We start from the raw sequence: 18,876 nt of genomic DNA on the forward strand, positions 1-18,876 counted from the left end.
AAAGGAAAAACATATAAGGTTTTCAACCAACATTTTATCTTGTGAAATCGGTTTAAAAAAATTAGTATGAAAAACCTTAATCGGTTCATTAACACATTCGATTACGAAAATTTTAATTAAAATGTCAATTTTAATTATAAAATATGAAACTTAGATGTGATTTGTAGATATAATGACATTTTTGTAAGGAATTTTAATTAATTTATGTATAGTGTGGAAGAGTTAGTTTAGTAATTTTACAAGGTGATAAGGTGCCATCATAATTGACTCGAAAATGTGAAATTCTTGTCAATTAGGCCATTAACTTGCCTTTTAATAATATTTATAAATTTTCTTACAAAAATATAATTTTATGAAAAAAAAAATCATTATAAAACTAAATGAATTAACGGTCAAAGTTTGACCTTGACAAAAACAAATGGGTGCACTACTGCACTGGATTGAATTAGAGGGAGTATTTACTATTTAACATATGTATATATTGGTTAATTCTTTAGTATCGTAGTTTACTAATTTCATCCAATTTGCTATTTGTCAATTAAGTAGACTAACTTTATCAATAGATCTTAGTAAGCATCTTGAAATCAAGCAAAGATGAGACGATTTTTATCAGAATAAGAGTATGAAGTGTGATGTTATTTTTCACAAATTCTCAGATGGAGAAATGTGGTTCTTAATGATAAACTGTAACAATGAGCTGATAAATAAAATTTTTTGAATATTTATTTTTTATTTTAAAATAGTCATATGTTGTTCGTTAAACCCGTCACAAAGAGTTCAAGTGATTTCTTTATTAGAAGCGGCGCTCTTTTTTTTCTCTTAGTTGGTGATATTTTAACGTTCAGGTTTTGATTGTATTTTTTTTTTTTTTAGTAAATTGGGGTATTCACCGTCGACAACCGTCTATAATCGATGGTATGAACTATGAAGTGTCTTCCTTTTAAAAAAAAAAAACACGCAACTAGGTAGTTTGTCTACTTGTTCGCTTAATTACTTCCCTGTCCGGTCCTTAGTTTATTGTAGTTTGTGTTGACTTTAGCTCAATACTAAACAATCTTAGACTTGAAGCAACTAGTTTTGTTTGTTAATATTACTCGTATTATATTAATGTCTCTGATCCATTTTATACTCCATAACTTCATCCCATGTATTTTATACGTTCATCCACGTCTAATCTTAGTGGCCAACATAATTAAGTTTTACTAATTTTATTTTCTCATAAAAAAAACAATTGATAGAAGAATTTAACAATAGCAGTACTCCGTATGAACTAGTATTAGTTTTGGTAAAACAAATGTGACAAACTGTAAATCATAATTATACTTTATACATATATATATAGCTAGGAAAAATTTACCGCGTGTAAATTGATATTGTTTATTACTGAAATTGAATGTATATGATATGAATGCGATAATGTTGATAGAATACTCCATAGTTCATGTTATACGTTGATAGAAATTGACCATATATTTTGAAGTTTTTGCTAATTTTGAAAGGTGAAGTTGAATTAATATGGTCGTTTAAAAGTAGTTTTAGCTAGTATTGACTTTGATGTCTTTTTATAGAATACTTTGTAGATGTAATTTTTAAAAGTTTTGGATATCACAAACTTGTTTAAGACTCTCTTAATTTAATACGATTTTTATACTTGATTAAAGGAGATGTTTTAAGTTAAGACTTTTTTAAACAGGATCAACGAGTTTAATATATGGCTGAAAGCTAGCTACTTTAAGAGAAGACTCTAGAAATTAATACAATGTCTTCCACGTAGCTACTCTTTTTCACAAATTCTTGTTTGTGACGGACGCTATCCGTCACAAACAAGAGACGGAGCGAATAGGTACCATATTGTACACAAACGGGCCGGATCAGCATGTGCAAGAGTAATGATTATCAATTATAGGGTAATTGTTTATTGGTTATAGGATAGATGGTAGGGTATTATTTTATTGTCAAAGTAAAACTCTTACCCCCCACCACATCAACTTTTCAGTATTGACATACGTCTCTCCTCCCATCAGCATGCTTTTGTTTTTCAAAAACAACAATAAACAATCCTTCCTCCAATAATCTTCATCTTCATTCTTTGCTAATGGAAAGAACAACAAAATCATTTGTTTTTCAAATCTACATCTAAATCCAAATATTATTCACCCATAAAATATCAAAATATTCGAGGTGGTAACTTGGCTTTACAGACGGTTCTAGAGGATCGCCTCGACTTGACGATGGCGAAAACGATGATGGTGCCATGTGTGTTCAAGTTTTAGACAATAATATTGCAAATAATGATTAAGTTGTGATGATTTTGATGATCAAAGGTTTGTGTTCTTTTATTTTGGGGGTATTTTATTTATTTTTTATTTAATTTCTTATTAGTATGTATTGTTTGCTTTGTTTTGAAGTTGATGAGGTTGTTGTTGTTGTTGGCTAATGTTGATATTCTTTTTCTCAATTTAATAATAATGGATTTATAAAAATTTCATGAAGGATAAGAAAACCATTGAGCATATTGTTGAACTTAAAGCACAAGAGGCCGGGGATTACGTACTGCTATTGAACACCTATTCTTCTAATCAGAAATGGGATAAAGTAAAAGAACTACGGAATTTCATGAAGGATAAGAAAATCATGACAACACCTGGGTGTAGTACAATTGAACTGAAAGGAACGGTGCATGAATTTGTCCCTAATGACTTCTCACATCCATGCAAGGATGATATATACGCAAAGGTCCATGAAATCTTGCAGCAATTGAAGATTGCTGGATATGTACCTCAAATATCTTCAGAATTACACGACTTGAATGCAACAGAAAAGGAGAGAGCACTGTTTTATCATAGTGAAAAACTAGCCATTGCTTTTGGAGTTATCTCAACTCCTCCAGGCGCAACAATAAGAGTCGCCAATAGTGTTAGAATTTGTGCTGATTGCCATCATTTTGCCAAAGTATTTTCTGCAACTTATAATCGGAAAGTGATAATCCGTGATAGGAATAGGATTCATCTTTTTAGAGAAGGAAATTGCTCTTGCTGTGACATTTGGTAGTTGCTTGACAAGGTATATGGTTCTCCTGAAGTCATTCTACATTGAGGAGACTCAAAATGTCATATGGTCAATTCATACAGAAAAAGAGAATGGGCATCAGGCTACTCCATTTTCGCGCCCTAATGCCAGTAAGAGACAAGAGAAGCCCAAAAGAAAATCTTTATACCGGGTATGTGGTCATGTCTTGGTGTTTAGAAATTACAATGGAACCCCTGAACATAAATTAATACTCCGTAGTCCCCGTACTGATTAATACATATCTTTCATTTTTACAGCACCCAACAATGAAAGAGCATTATTTATGAGGGTGAATCATGAAGTCTACAGCATAAAGTTTCAGCATTTTACCTAAACACAGCTTCTCCATAGGTCAATTCGTCTCTTGGTATAAGGGAACCACACGGGCAATTTTGTTTCTTACGAGTTCGGGCCCGGGCCATGATACCACCCTCAGTGACTTTACCAGGTGCGTTAGCCAACATCTTCAATAGCTGAGATCGTGAACATTCCTGTAATACTCCTTAATTCAAATCCAAGAGCCCCAAGTCCACCTTTCGGTGAGATTTTGAATGTATGGGGCGTTTGAATTTGAAAGAAAGGAGTTCTGGTGTATCACGCTAATTTTAGAAATAAGAATTGCGATGATTTTTTTTATGAGGTACGCAGTAGTAAAACTGTGTGGTGATTGATACCAGTTTTTTGATTACTTGGTTTAAGACCGTGCCAAACTGCCAATTATTTCGTTCAGTAAGGCCATTGTTGCTAAGCCTGTCAAAGTGCTGCAGAAATTTTACTGTCCCATTTTAGTTAATTGAGTAACTAGTCGATAGTAGTTTAGTATACATCATTTCAGAGCAGTAGATATAATTCCCAATGTGCCCACCTCTTGATGTTCTACTGACCCTAGAAGCAGCTTGAGCTAAGCCATGTAACACAAAAGTTTCATCCAGCTTTAGCAAATGGTTCAAGCTTACAGCTGCATAACATAAGAAATTTACAGCAAATTTATGGCTCGAAAACAATGATTAACAGCCTAAAAGATGTATCACGGAGAATAATTTTCTCTACTTACATCGCAATGTTGCATCTCAAAACAGTATTCAAGATCTCGAACCAAATTACAGACAATAACTACAATAAAAAAAAAAAAACATGAGCGAATAAGTAACCCTTAAGCCTCAATCTTTTCCATCTCTCTTCTCAGCCCATATGCCCTCACCAAGCTACCAACCGTCCTCACGGCTAACTTCAAGTCCTGTAAGGGGTTTCCAGGAGCCACAGTCTTGTACAAATAACTATCAAAAGTCATCTTCTGTACATACTCATCGGCACACATCTCCACAAATGCTTCCCTGGCTGGGTTAGACCGGTAGAATACCTTTTGCAAGATATCCAACACCTTGTATGTAGGCCAATATTTCTTATCCCACTTAGATAAGTAGTTTCTCAAGTCTGCTTCATTCACCATCCTCTTTCCATTCCCTGAACCTTCCACAATAGCTTCTGCACACATTCTTCCACTCTTTGCAGCAAAGTATATCCCCTCCCCTACAATGGCAGACCCAAGACAAAAGAATCAAGTCGAGTGACAAAAATTACAATGATCGTGTCGTAAGGGTTTGAAGTTGAACCCATGTTTTCAAGCTTGAGAGTAGTCTCATACTGTGTGTGTAACACCCCAAGAGATTGTGAGATAGTTGTCCCACATCGGAAAATTGAGAGGCTTATGATATGTTTATAAGGGCTTCCACCCACCACTTAGTAACAAGGCCTTGTGCTTTTGGGCTTAAGTGAGGACAAATAATAGACCCAAAGGTACACATCTCATCTTATTGAGGTTGTGTTACGACGTCGCGGGCCGGGTTGTTATAGTGTGAGAGTGTGAGATCAACCCAATTCAACTTTCCCCATGCATATACCAGTAAACCCACTAAAAACTGAGATCAAGAGGTTACTAGTTTATAATATGGGTCAGTGAATTTGCGAGGTTTCATTTGAATCTACATGTGGTTTTCTTTGGCACTTGACTAAATTTAAATTGTCAAGTAGGGTAGATCGACTCCATTTCTCAAACATAGATGTTAGGCATTGCTCACCTGAACACTTGGTCACGTACCCAGCTGCATCCCCTACCAGTGCCACACGATCTAGCACACGTCTTGGCCTTGGGTGCTCAGGAATCGGATGTGCTTCAACTCTGATGATCTTTCCTCCTTCAATTTTGTCCATAGCACGAGTGCGTGTGGCAAGTTGGAACTTCTTGATATCAGACTTATGGGTAACTGTTCCTGTTCCGACTGCTACATGGTCACATTTAGGAAACACCCACCCATAGAAGTCCGGGGAGACATCGTCCCCAACATACATCTCTGCCAGGTCCTCATAGTATGTCATCTTTGAGTCTGGTATTTTGATGCGCTCCTGGAAGAATGAACATTATGTATTTAAGGTATTCACCATAGAGAAATACAGTAACAGTTATCGCACTCAAGGAAATCCGGGCACATCATAAGTTTGTTACAAGATCTAACCTGGAAGGCAATGGCATATTCATAATCCCCAGCACCAATGTTCTTAGCAACCCTGGAATTAGCGCCATCAGCACCGATAATAGCATCAACCTCAAGAGTCTCCTTAACACCAACACCACCGGTTTTAGTGTCATAGGAAGTATAATAAAGCTTATAAGGAGCATTAGGTGACTTAGGAATGTCCATCTTCAAGAACAATCCATTAATCACAGTTGCACCAGAACTAGCAGCTCTCTCGCGTAAATAAGCGTCAAGAACTTCCCTTCTAACCATGCCTATGTACTCATGTGGCTTTAGAGTTTGCCCAATATCCACAGCCACATTTGATGGCGAAATCATCTTCATTTTTGTTACCCTACGGTCGATAATGTCCAAGGGTAAATCAAACTCCCCTACCATACACAATGGAATGGCTCCCCCACATGGTTTGCAGTTGTCCATCTTTCGCTCAATTAGAAATGTTTCTATGCCTCCCTTTGCTAGTGTCTCTGCTGCAGCCCCTCCTGCAGGCCCACCACCAATCACGGCCACCCGCAGGTTCCGGCCTTCGACCTGGTAAAGTGAAAAACTATCAGATTCTTACAGAGGGCATGATATGGCATTTTAGGAGTTCTTGTATTGAGGCCAACTGAGTCTTTATATGCCATATCCTTTCCCCTTTGGTTTATTTCGGACCATGCCATAGCTAAGTAAGGTTGTCGAGGACCTGAGTTCGAAAACTAATCTACATCAATGAAAAGACGCAGGAGGATACCTTACCCCTTTGTTGCAGACACAGAGTCAACAATGTGACAAATATATAAACTGTTTGCTACTCAATATAAGAAAGACTCTCTCCGCCGCGGTCCTTTGTTTACCTTTGGTTTTAGCACATTACCAAGGAAAGGGGAGGAGACCATTTTGTGGTGGTTTTTAGTGGATGACAAGTGGATGACAAGTGGAACTTAATGAACGTGTATGATCAAATTACTCAGATAACCTTCCTAAAATAGAAACGGAAACAAATGAATGAGACACCTAAAATGGAATATGTAAACAAATGACTGGGAGGGAGTAGTTAAACTTTATAGAGCCCTTTGCTGTGCTCTAACATATTCCAAAGCCAAATAATAGCGAATCGAAAATCGGTCAAGTAGAATAATGAACAATGTGACAGAAAATGTAGCATCATTCATGCACCAAATAACAAAACTTGATTAAAAAAGAAGGAAAAAAAGACCTTGGGACTGTTAAGGCCAGCTTTGATAAAGGGGTTGATCTTGATGGAGGTAGGCTTGACGAGAAGGGTTGATTCCCGTGTCGAGACGGGTGTGGATCGGCGGAGACCAGTGAAGGGCTTGAACGCCATTGAGGAAGCCATTGCACTTGGTCTATGGCAGATTGGCAGTTCAAGCTGGAAAGTGTGTGGACTGAGTGTGCACTTTGTTAAGGATTTTTATGTTTTTGAATATAGGATATGGTTTGAGATAGATGTGGGGTTGACAATTAAGATTTCGTTGGTTTTTTGAGATTGTAGGGTGTAGATTTATTTTGGAGATTTTTGTGATGGCTTCTTTTTTATGGGTCGTTTCAAGGATGGCTCATTCATAGCCTCATATTACCCCACTTTTATGTGGGTTGCTGGTTTTGGCATTGTAATTTGCCCATTGGTCTAGATATCAAGATGTTTCAACCAATGCATGATTGCCATCTGTTGTTTTGTTTACCTCTTATTACACTCTCAGGCTTATTATGTGAAGTCATCTCATTTTTTTTATTTGACATATTTGGTAAAAATTTGTTTTACTTGTCTATAGTAACCTTTCCAAATTGCAAATTGACAAAAGTAACGAATATAGGTATGTCCTAATGGTTTAACCTTCTCGCACCCTAATCAGCCTCATTACTCGTCTCTATTGAAAACCCCAATCATAATATAGACTACCATTTTCACTGCACAACATTATTAGCAATCAATTATAGTTAACAATAATGATTCGAGCACAATAGTGACTGATATTGTGCTCGATATCATTATAACCCTAGTCATCAACCAAGTTTTCCCAATCTCATCTACCCGACCGACACTCTTACACCGCTCGACCACCATCGTGAGTCCCCTTCGACCTTCGGCTCGGCCTCTGTCTCCCACTATCAAAGCTAGTTAACTTCTTGCATAGCACAACTAAAACCAGCAATAATCATGGGATTATGGGTTGAAACAATTAGTCAATATCAACTTTTACTTTGTTACAACAATTAAATTGTTTAGGGGGGACCATTAAATTGGACACGCGTCCACCTAATGTCATTCTTAGAACTCAAATAATATCATTCTGCAAAAAAAAAAAAAAAAAAAAAAAAAAAAAAAAAAAAAAAATGAAACCAAGATAACTTTTTTCTTTTGTTACGAAAGTGTCAAAGTCAGCTTAATTAGCTCTAGTTGAAGGCTGATGTGTAGATCACTACTTGTCACTTTTTTCAACACTTTCTGAGTTTCTGTTTGAATGTTTCTCTGTACTTCCCACACCCAAGTGTTGTGTCTTCAGACTTAAGTCATTTTAAACACACAAGTCTCAAAACATGAAGTATTTCTTTAGTGCACAAATATGTATAATAATAATATTTGTAAAATCTCACTTTTTATATCCGTAAAATCATCTTGTACAAGATTAACCGATAATTAATAATTAAGTTATATTAATTCAACATGTATTTGTTCAATAAAATGCAACATATATTTGTTCAATTACAACTATACATCCCTTTTCCAAATCTATAGTTACCAGGGGCGAACGCAAAATTTTCACCTAAGGTAAATTAAAATCATAAATGACGGAACTAGAAATTAGTCTATATATTGTAAAAATGCATAGCTATAACGTAATTGAACCAAAACATAAAATTGAAAAATTATTAACATAAAATTTAGTTTTCTACTTTTCTTGAATAAGCGTTGAGAATTTTTTGGCTTAATGAATTAACATTTGATTTCCTGTATTTGAAACGCTCTTTAAAAGAAAATTTTAGTTGTTACATGGACATGATTATGTGGTGTCAAAGTGATTTTAAGTTGATCACTCATATAAATGGTTCGGGGTTCAAATTCTACTCACCTCTAGAATTTTATCGTTCTTTTTGGGTTCGAACCCATGTCTCTCTTGAAAAAAGCCCTATGCCACTGCACTTTGATGTTCTCTACCGCAGTGTGAAGATCCGCACACTTGAACCCTTAGATTTATTTATGCTTATGTAATTTCATTTCCCTTGTACATTTGTAATAAGTATTTTCTTAGTAGTTTTAGAATAGGTTTCCATAAATAGGTATATCGCTATTCTGAACTAAACTTGTAAAATCAATGTTTCCTGCTACCAGGATGTAAATATCAAATTTCCCTCTTTAGGGAGTACTAGTGAATGAAAATCTACTTCCTACCTTGTGCCTTCGTATTGCTTGTTGTTGCTTTGTTGTGAACGACTCTTTGCCTTCACTTTACTAACAAGCCGTGTTTGTGGAATCGACACTAGGATCCCGACTCACACCCCGAGACCCGAGTATCGTGCTAGTGGGCGATCGCTCACTAGTACGAAGATCCTTGTCGCTTGCATCTTGCCTTGAGACGGGCAAGGGTGCGCGCCACGGTCCGGCAAAAGTAGCGGACCGTGACACGCAGCTTATATTAAAAGTATTGAAATTTCAGAAGTCAAGTGGGGCACTTGCTCACCCACCTCCTTAAATTCGTCTATGTATAGTACCCGATACTACTTACTAGTATCAAGTTTCCCTAATCAAGGGAGATTTAAAAACCTGATTAAGCCCGATAGTCTAGAAACAAATGAAGTGTACTAAAAATATGAGGCCTCAAATATGAATGTACGAGTGTATTATACTTAAAAGTTTGTATTGAATTTCATAAAAAAGAGTTTGTAAATTTGGTGACCAAAACCAGAGTCCTGGTTCCCTCACCCGTGACTGCACAGGGACATCTGCTGCCCGTGATAAACTATTAACAAAGTGGAGTATACGAATAACTTTTTCATTTTTAGAGTAATTTTATGTATTAGTATTAAGATCCTATTTTATATTTTACTTCAGTTTTTACACATTCAGTTAAGTTTTTCTATAGATTCAATTTAGTTTTTTTCGACTTTTCATTTTAGACCAACTTCAAGGCGGCCGCGGGTTGGGTTCTTCAAAACTCTCACGGTGAGGTCATCCATAGAAGTCAAGCGAGATTTTGGGCTTCGTCAGCTTTTCAAGCTGAGGCTAATGCGCTTTACCTTACTCTCTCAGATGCACTTTCAAAAGGTTTTACCCATATTGATGCATCTACTGATTGCTTGAATTTAGTCTACCAGGTTGCGGGTCTTCAGGACAAATCACAGGAAGCAAGTTCTATTTTATGTTGTATTAGTAATCTTCTTGTATGTTTTCATTGCTTTGCTATTAGTTTTTGTCCTCGGGCCCTAAATAGGACCGCTCATGCTATTGCGAAATGTGCTATAGCATAAGTTGGCCTTCTCATTCTGACAAAAAAAAAAAAAAAAAAAAAAAAAAACTTCTATAAATTTAGTTTAGTTTAGTTTAGTTTAATTTAGATCAAGTTAATGATAGCCTAACTTACGAGATTATTTTGTTACTAACATCTTACTCCCTTCATTCAACTCCACTTTACATGTTTGCTTTATCACGTTTGTCAACGCGACTTTTACGTGGTAAATATCTTTAGCTATGTATTTGTAAAAATTATAAAAGTTAGATATTTTTAAAGTACTCTTAAAGACGAATCAAATAAGATCTCACATGAATATATTTTAAGTTATGTATCGAGAGAAAATTGAAGTTGAATGTCCGCTTGTGAATAGCGTGCAAAAGAGAAACTTGCAAAGTGGAGTTGAATGAAGGGAGTATGTAACAACAGTGTGTCTCACCCACTTGCACTACCCACTTTCATTTGTGAGAGGGACACTATCCGTCTATAGCTATAAACGAATAGTGTCCGTTTATACTGAGAATTTGTGATGTAACAATAATATACAAATATGAATACAATATACAAATCCAGTTATCAATGCCGACCTTACGATAAATCCCATCGAAAAAAATTGAATCTCATAATCTCCACCTATGCAAAGTTGAGCAATTCTAAAGTCCTTTAATTAACTATTTTCATCCTTAAAGTTGAACTAAAAGAGCAAATAAAATCAAAAAGACAATTTTATCCCTAGAGCACCAATAGATTACTGACATGTCTACCTCAATGTAACCTAATTTAATGCAAACATTGAAAGATTTTTCAAAAAGCATCCTTCCACTATAAAATAATCCAATAAAATTGCTTTTTTATACAAAAAGTAGATGTGAGAAATATGTGGCTGAAAATTCACAAGCATCTGACGTGGCAAATTGGGTTTTATTATTTTTATATAAACGGATCAAATACACAAACATTGACACTGCCAGATCACACACACCCAAACTAAACTCAACCTAGTATCCTACTTTCTCTCTCTACCAAACGACAAACTTCAACCCTTGAAACGACACTTCCTTACCCTCAAAGGCTCAAACTTTTTTGTAAGAAAAACAAAAAATGTTGGATCCTGCAATTACGTTGTTTGGTAAAAGAATCCAACTTAATGGTGATGATGAACTTGAACTTCAAGTTGATGTTGAAGACTCTAATGTTGAGAAATGTCTTGATGATGAGCATATTGAGCATCAACTTAATAAGGTATTGTTATTTAGTCGTCTGTTAGACGGTTTTACACTAATATTTTACTGTAAGACGGTTTTACACTATTTGTTATGAATGTTTTAGCAATTTTAGGACAATAATTTTTTTTTGAAACTTTTAGTTAAAATTTATGATTGTTTTTCATAGTTCACACCTAATTTAACTAAAAGTTAGACTCCCTTGAAATTTTGGCATCCTATGGTTCAAATCCTGGTTCCGCTACTGCTCATATGTTGGAATCGAAACTTGATTAATAGGTTGATCTTAGTTTATAAGATGATTTATGATTACTATATGTATTTTGCTTATATGTTGGCAATTGATTAAGGTTAAGGTCATAGAATTCTTCCTTCATTAAATGTTTTATTCCTGCAATTTTTTTCTAAAGTTAAATTGTTAGATTTAAGACTTTTGTTGATAAGGTCGTCTGATAGTCTCTACGCCTCAATCATTTGTTTACTGTTGGTTAAAATATCCCTAGTAATGAATAAAAAAGGTAAAAAAATGATGAATAAAAAAGGTAAAAAAGGTAAATAAATGATTGGAAGTATAACGGTTAGCATCTGACAAGTAAGATTAATTACTAATTATAGCCAAATCTGATGTAAAATAATGTTCTTTATTTATACACACAGTAATAATCCTCTGGTAGCATAGGATGCTTGTCATTTCCATTACTTGGAATCGGATTCCGATATTATTGGCTGATAGAATCAGTACATAACCAAGTATAGGATTCTTCTTGTTTCGAATTTTGAGACACTAGCTCGTCTCTTCCTCCGCTTGCTGTTAAGAGTCGAAGCAACATAGTTTTCAGTAAATTTGTGTTATATAACATTGACTGACAGTTAAAACTTCTGAATTTCAGTTAGCAACAGAAGAAGTATCAATGGAAAATAATGAAGCAAATGATTCTGCTGTAGAAGCCATGGATGAAAAGGAATCGAATGAGACAAAGAAAGAGCTTAAGAAGCCAGACAAGATACTCCCATGTCCAAGGTGTAATAGCATGGACACCAAATTCTGCTACTACAACAACTACAACGTCAGCCAGCCGAGACACTTTTGTAGGGGTTGTCAAAGATACTGGACTGCTGGTGGGACTATGAGAAATGTTCCTGTCGGAGCTGGTAGGCGAAAGAATAAGACCTCTGCATCTCGGTACTGCCATGTCACAATGTCTGAGGCCCTTCAGGCAGCTCAGTTTGATGTTGGTAATAGTGTCCACCACCCTGGGGCAAAACCCAATGGAACGGTCCTTACGTTTGGGCCGGACAACCCAATTTGTGATTCTATGGGATCTGTCTTTAACGGGGATGATGGTTCAAGTGGTTCGACTGTCACTAGCACCTCGATGGAAGATCGATCAAAGAAAGGTTTACAAGAACCTAAGCAATGTTTTACTGGGTTTGATGCTAATCAGATGCAGTGCTTTCAATGGCCGTACATGTGGAACCCTGATGTACAATTTTGCCCTGCGGTTTATCCAGTGCCATTTTTCCCTCATCCTTACTGGAATGGAGGTCCAGTTCCTTGGAATGGGGCTTCAATTCCTTGGATACCGAGTCAAAACAGTCCGGGATCCAACCCTAACTCCCCTACTCTAGGGAAGCATACAAGGGATGGCGAAATTATATCACCGAGGGACAATGATAGGAGTTCAGAAACTGCTACTACTAGTACTACTACCAGTACTGTTCTCACACCAAAAACATTGCGGATAGACGATCCAGAAGAGGCGGCCAAAAGCTCTATATGGACGACTCTTGGGATAAAGAAGGATAACCGTGACAGTACAAGGAAAGGTTTCTTCAACAGTTTGCAATCTAAGAAGGCAGAGAATAATGATAGTGAAGGACAAGCAGCTCCTTTATCACTGATCAAGGCTAATCCTGTAGCTTTGTGTAGATCATTCAGCTTCCAAGAGAGAGGTTAATTGTTAAATACAAAGTCATAAGCGAGGACGCGTTTTGAACCTGAGGCTCGGTGTAATTGGTTTACGAGTGAGTTAAGACCCGGTTTTAGGTTAGGACAGGAGAGGAGTGGAAGCAGCAGCCCAACAAACATCCAGTAACATTATGCAAATGTGTGCATTTTCTCATATTTTTGGCCTATGTAAAGATGTCCAGTTGTGTGCTTGTACATAGTAACTCTTTTTTCAAGTCTTCTGACTTCTGATGTATAATTAGTGAAATTTGCAGGATATTTAGCTGTATGTAGTGTAATATAGACATGAACTAATAATGCAAATGATCTTCGGTTTATCAATGATTTGCAGTTCTACTCTTTTTCTACATGTTCATACCAACGACAGATCGATGAATCACTTGTGATTTTGAACATTGTCGACTATTAATGCAAGAAACAGGTTTCCAGACATCCCTCCTGGCACGTTAACTAAATAAGACGGTTTTACACCATAATACTCAATTGTCTTTACTCTCCACACGCTAAACGACATAAAACTCGTAATCTGGACAGATGTCGACTGCCAGGTGAGTAAGCTTGCAGTAGTAGGCAATAAGAGAGAGCAGATTGGCAAAGACAGTGATGAGAAAGTTGAAACCTTTTTTGTGGGACTGGTTGAAAAAAGACAAAAAGGTAGAAGTTTGATTGAAGAAAGAGCATTAAAGGATAATACAGCAGAATTTTAATTATGACATTACATTATTCCTGCTGGGGCTGCTGCTGCTGCTGCTGCTGTATCCTGTATGCTGTGCTTTTCAAGCCACATATTTTGACACCAGCTGGGCGGGTCTTTGCTTTCATAAACAACTTTCATTGATGATGCAATTTACTTCTCTACTGTCACAATTTCATTGGTTTATTGTTAACTAGTTTCAAACCCAAATGCTTTGTGATGAATAATATCATCTTTCATTCAGTAACTTTACCAGTTAATCTGGCCGACATGTATTAGTCCAAAATGAAGTTAACCTCAAGACGACATGAATTTGATCATTATAATAAGTGTTTTTATATATAAAAGGACCGTATAGTTATTGTTATAAATCTACACTACCTTAAAAGGTGTCTTTAGGGTAAAGAGCATATGAAGGGAGGCCACAAATGAGGTTGGCCATCAACTAGAAGACAATGAGATATTTATTTGAGAAGAAATGCAAGCCACAAATAAAGAGCACAAAACTTATTAAAGTGATTTGGCTTTTAATAATTTCTATCACTTTCTTGCTTTTTTTTCTATCTTTTCCAATGCCTTTATTACATGGTGGAAATGTTCCCCTTTCAACTTCATGAAATAGGTCCACTTTCATTTGGATTTTTTGTTCTTATCTTTGGCTTGTGGATGGGAGTTGAAATTTTGAGTGAAAAATATCTGCCTTCAAGTGGGGATTGATTTTCATGGTATATTGGGGTCAATACTGAATTTTATCAATAGGTTTTTAAGTTAGCTTTGGGGTTTTCGGATTATGGATTGTGTCGAGTGGAAGAGATGATGTTAAGAATGGTGGATGGTGGTAGTTGTCATGGGGAAGGAGAGGTAAGGCGAATGTGAAAAGGGAGAGGCGAAAGAGAAGAAAATTGAGTTGTATAATGAAGAATTTGTATCACCCTTTTGTGGAGAAGAAAGTAAGATAAAGGCGTCTAGCCAAGGATTTTGGAGGAGAAAGAAGCTAAGGGCAATGATGGAGTAGTGAATGGTGATACAGTTGCGGATGGGTGGTGGTATATGGGTGGTTGATATGGATGAAGCAATCATCCACCCGCTAACTAATTCTTGACTCGGAACTGTCAGAAGTACAGCCTATACAGCAGCAAATTAGACAATGAACTACATGAAACTAGACATTCTCATTGTGTGTTGTGGAATAAGTCTCTGGTTCTCGAGCAAGCATTCTCTGCATAAACTGCAATACCCCATTCTAATTTAAGTTTGACCTAAGTTTAACCCGAGTAGTAGTAAGGTTTACCGGAATGCTGCAGAAAATATAGCTTTGGACTCACATTTGTTACACTTAAAATTTAAACATGTAAATGTAAATATCGATTGTTCAACAACGTTTAGGCTTTCAATGCATATTCAAAATTTGATAGCACTTATTTTCACAAAATTGAACAAAAAAGGTTACCAAGTAAGTTAATGATACCAAATGACAAGCCTCCGTATACGCACATCAGCAAAATGTTGTAGCATTGACACTGGCCTTCTTTCAACCCCTCTCAGTGTGTTTTGGCTTGAGTCAGTAGGGGTAATACATATTCAGCATCGATTATCATGAGTGGACAATCAATCATCAGAAGAAGAAATGACCCAGCTTGATGCTTGAGACATGGTTGACAGTCGTCGGAAAATGTTTACAAAGTAGATGACTTCATTTCTATGAATCATTGTAATTAGCGCCATCAACACCATACATAATGGTGCATTCAATTGTAAGACAAACACCCACCGAAACAGTAATCTACTTGGCAATCTTCAAAATAGGGCAGGACGTGCTACTTTGACATAATCGCTATAAATATCAGGACACTCATCTTTGAATGGTTGGACAAACTTCTCAAAAAATCGAGGCTCACTGATAGTCAGGCAAGAAAAAAAAGCGACATTAACATTCTTAATCTTCTTGTTAGTCACTTTTTGTATCCCTCTCTCCTTGAGACCTTTCCAAACTCTATATCTCGGGATTACTCTCTTCTCCAAGCTATAGGTCAGCACGTTAGGTACATGTGCTATCTGAGAAGGGAGGTACCCGGCCTCTTTCATGAAAAAGTCCAAACCGTTCCTCAACTTAGATTCCGAGATCACTAAGGCATGTGGATTTCTCCTAACTAATGTCAAAACATCCTCGTCATTAAATCCATAGCTCTTATATATTCTCTTCCTAGCATCCAAACTAGCTTCAGTGGAAGAACACAAAGCACAAATTCCATGAAAGAACATCCCCGACCCACGAGGAATCCCGAGGTTTTCAACCCTAATCAAGACAGGCTCCAACGACTTTGTGCCGAATAATAAATTCCTAGTTTTCCACAATGCAAATAATTTAATCTGATGATCAGATAACCTATAACTTTTCAACAAAGAAACTAAATCAGGAAGTTCCTCTTTCGCACCCTTTCCGAGCAACCAAGGCCATTTCTTCACAGCATGAATCAAAACCTCATTATCATCACCAAAAATCGATTTCAAAATCTCAATTGTAGGAATAATATGATCATTCAAACTTCTATGACAAAAATCAGGATATAAACTAATAACATGAGCTAAATCTGACTTAGAAAAACCCAAATCATGTAAAGCTTGAATCTTTGGATTTAGGGTTTTATCAACATTAGAAGATAAGATTCTGGGTTCCTTTGAAACCAATTGCTTAATCTGGGATTGGGAAAATCCACTAATTTTGAAAAAATCAACAACAGAATTAGGGTTTTCAGTAGATTTGAAGGTGGTACTAACCTTTGAACAAGTAACAAAAGCTTCTTCTTTGGAAAAACCAAGTGAATTTACCAAATAATCCACCATAGAATTAGGAATTTCTGAAGCTTTTGATGCAACACTTGTATAATTTGAAACCCATTTGAAATTGTGAGCTGAGAAAATGGTTTTAACTCCATTGATGCTGAGCTTCAACATTCTCTCTCAATTTTCAATTTTCTTTTCCTAGAGCGGCAGTAATTCAACGGATTAACAAATACTCGGTAGGTTTGAAATGACCAGACCCAAACGCCACCAAGTTTTTTTTTTTCGACAATTGTAAACTGTTGGTATAAATAAGAAACGAAATACAAGAAGCGTTATTACAACTACAAGCAAAGTAGACGTAAACTAACCAGTAGCAAGACTAACAGACCAGTTACGGTGTACTCAAAGTATTTTGCGAATCTCACCAAATGAGTGTCGCACAACTATTGGGACTGGCTTTTGAGAAGTCAGAACTGAACATAATTTTTGAGAAGTCACCACAAAGGTAACTGCATCGGAAGAAGCAACCTCTTGTCGTAACATAAGACGGAGCAAAGCTTGAGAATAGGCAACAAGAGGAGTAGATGCCCGGATGTAGTAGTGGTCAACCAAACAAGTGTCCGTATTGATAGTAGCAGTGTATCCATTCTGGGCATAATTCTTGCATACAGAAAGATAATAACAAAGAGAAGATCTTGTCGTTGACTGGTGGTTACCTACTGACATGGGAATTGGCAGGGACTGAGCTTCAACATAGCGTAGACTGGGCAGACGCATATGTGAATGGTGTAACGCATCTGCTAGTTGAAGGATCCGATCCGGCACAAACACAACGTTCTCGAAAACGATAGAGTTTCGGGTAAGCCAGATTGAGCGGAGGATGCAAAAGAAATAGAGTAAGGAGCTAAAACCTGTAGATACCTCATTTCTGCACCTCTCGCAAACCACCCGGTGATGATTGGGCCGCATGTTTGCTACGCGGAACGATTTGTGACAGTTCGTAAGTTTATCGTCAAGTGATTGCTCAAATATTAATGTCTACCTCTTAGTTGTTATCTATGTGCCGATACGGTCGTTTTGACAGTAATTAGAGTACATTTGGAGTCTGGGCCTAAAACCGTTTTCATTTTCTGATAACCGTTAAAACCCGAGTCAGAATGTTCCAGAATGTTCCGGATATTTCTATTCCATATTTTACAAATATTTCACAATCTTTATCCTTTGGTAAACAATTTCCCGTAATATTCACATAAAATATTAAGGAAAACCAAATTATTCCGTCCTACCATAACTTAAACACGGAAATCTTTCTTCCGCGAGAGAAATCACTTGGGAATAGACGCGGGTGTTGCGCCTCTTTCAAGAGACGCAGTATGGGCTCTGCTGCGCTCTTCCCGAGTCCTTTTCTGTAATGTTCGTATCTTTTTCATATCTTTCCGAGATTCACTTCCAAAGACTCTCCGAAACCCTAATTCCTTCACGTGATTAGTATAAATAGGAGCCTTCGCTCCTCATATTTCTCACGCGAGTGTCCGCCCTTCTCTTCTCCCTTTGCATTCTAGACCTTTGTTCTTACTTTTTGGCGTCTACGTGCTTGAACTTTCGACCACGTAAGCTCGGATCTTTCTGAGTACCAGCCTCGTTTGCATGACCGACCAATTTGACCAACTCCACATCAATCAACTTAATCTAATCGTTTTCCTCTTACGAGGGCACTTTCGTTACATTCGCGTCGAGCATCACTAATCGATATCTTAGTCCTTCTCGTTTCGTCAAACATGTAAGTCTGAGGGTGTAAATCTCTCTTTTATTATTGTTCTTTACTTTTTGTATCACTAATGTAAGGTTTACGTCGAAAATACCAATTAAAACCGATTTCTAAAGCCTTGTTTAAAACCCTTTTTACGGTTTTCGGAAGACCAACCGTCGAGAAAGGACGCGGCAATCGTGCGCCTCTTGAAGGAGCGCGATCACTGCTGCGCCTCTTCGTGGGCCGCGCAGCCTTCTGCTTCCTTTCTTCTTCCTTAAATCCTCTGTAATTCGTTGTTTGTTTTATTTGTTTTCGTTTGTTTCTTGTTAATTCTTTGACATAATAACATAATAATTTCACATGTATATTAATTATCATCTTTAACACGTTTTATTCATCATA

At 36.8% G+C, this 18,876-nt stretch overlaps 3 protein-coding genes and 1 long non-coding RNA gene across 5 annotated transcripts; 2 read left to right on the plus strand and 2 right to left on the minus strand.

Moving 5' to 3' along the window:
• Positions 1-2,503: 2,503 nt before the first annotated feature.
• Positions 2,504-4,080, plus strand: LOC141653224 (uncharacterized). Its single transcript, XR_012547359.1, has 2 exons — positions 2,504-3,220; positions 3,327-4,080. It is a non-coding gene; the product is annotated as an uncharacterized LOC141653224 (long non-coding RNA).
• On the minus strand, positions 3,981-7,093 carry LOC141653223 (geranylgeranyl diphosphate reductase, chloroplastic-like). Its single transcript, XM_074460913.1, has 4 exons — positions 6,802-7,093; positions 5,583-6,134; positions 5,148-5,472; positions 3,981-4,599 (listed from the first exon to the last, which is right to left on the minus strand). Exons 1-4 carry the CDS (start codon positions 6,940-6,942, stop codon positions 4,223-4,225), a joined length of 1,395 nt encoding a protein of 464 aa, XP_074317014.1. The 5' UTR covers positions 6,943-7,093; the 3' UTR covers positions 3,981-4,222.
• Positions 7,094-11,011: 3,918 nt separating this feature from the next.
• LOC141653225 (cyclic dof factor 1-like) lies at positions 11,012-13,567 on the plus strand. 2 transcript variants are annotated; one of them, XR_012547360.1, is made up of 3 exons: positions 11,012-11,296; positions 12,168-13,285; positions 13,335-13,567. XR_012547360.1 is itself a non-coding variant. In XM_074460914.1 (2 exons), exons 1-2 carry the CDS (start codon positions 11,156-11,158, stop codon positions 13,233-13,235), a joined length of 1,209 nt encoding a protein of 402 aa, XP_074317015.1. In that variant the 5' UTR covers positions 11,015-11,155; the 3' UTR covers positions 13,236-13,567. The 2 variants fall into 2 exon arrangements, 1 of the variants encoding a protein (XP_074317015.1); XM_074460914.1 differs by having other exon boundaries at positions 11,015-11,296; positions 12,168-13,567.
• Positions 13,568-15,737: 2,170 nt separating this feature from the next.
• On the minus strand, positions 15,738-16,895 carry LOC141651225 (transcription termination factor MTERF8, chloroplastic-like). The gene has a single exon (XM_074458943.1). The coding sequence runs from the start codon at positions 16,893-16,895 to the stop codon at positions 15,738-15,740; it is 1,158 nt and encodes a 385-aa protein (XP_074315044.1).
• Between the last annotated feature and the right edge of the window lie 1,981 nt (positions 16,896-18,876).

Source organism: Silene latifolia, chromosome 4 (assembly GCF_048544455.1).
Source record: "Silene latifolia isolate original U9 population chromosome 4, ASM4854445v1, whole genome shotgun sequence".
In the NCBI taxonomy this organism is placed as follows: Eukaryota; Viridiplantae; Streptophyta; class Magnoliopsida; order Caryophyllales; family Caryophyllaceae; genus Silene; species Silene latifolia.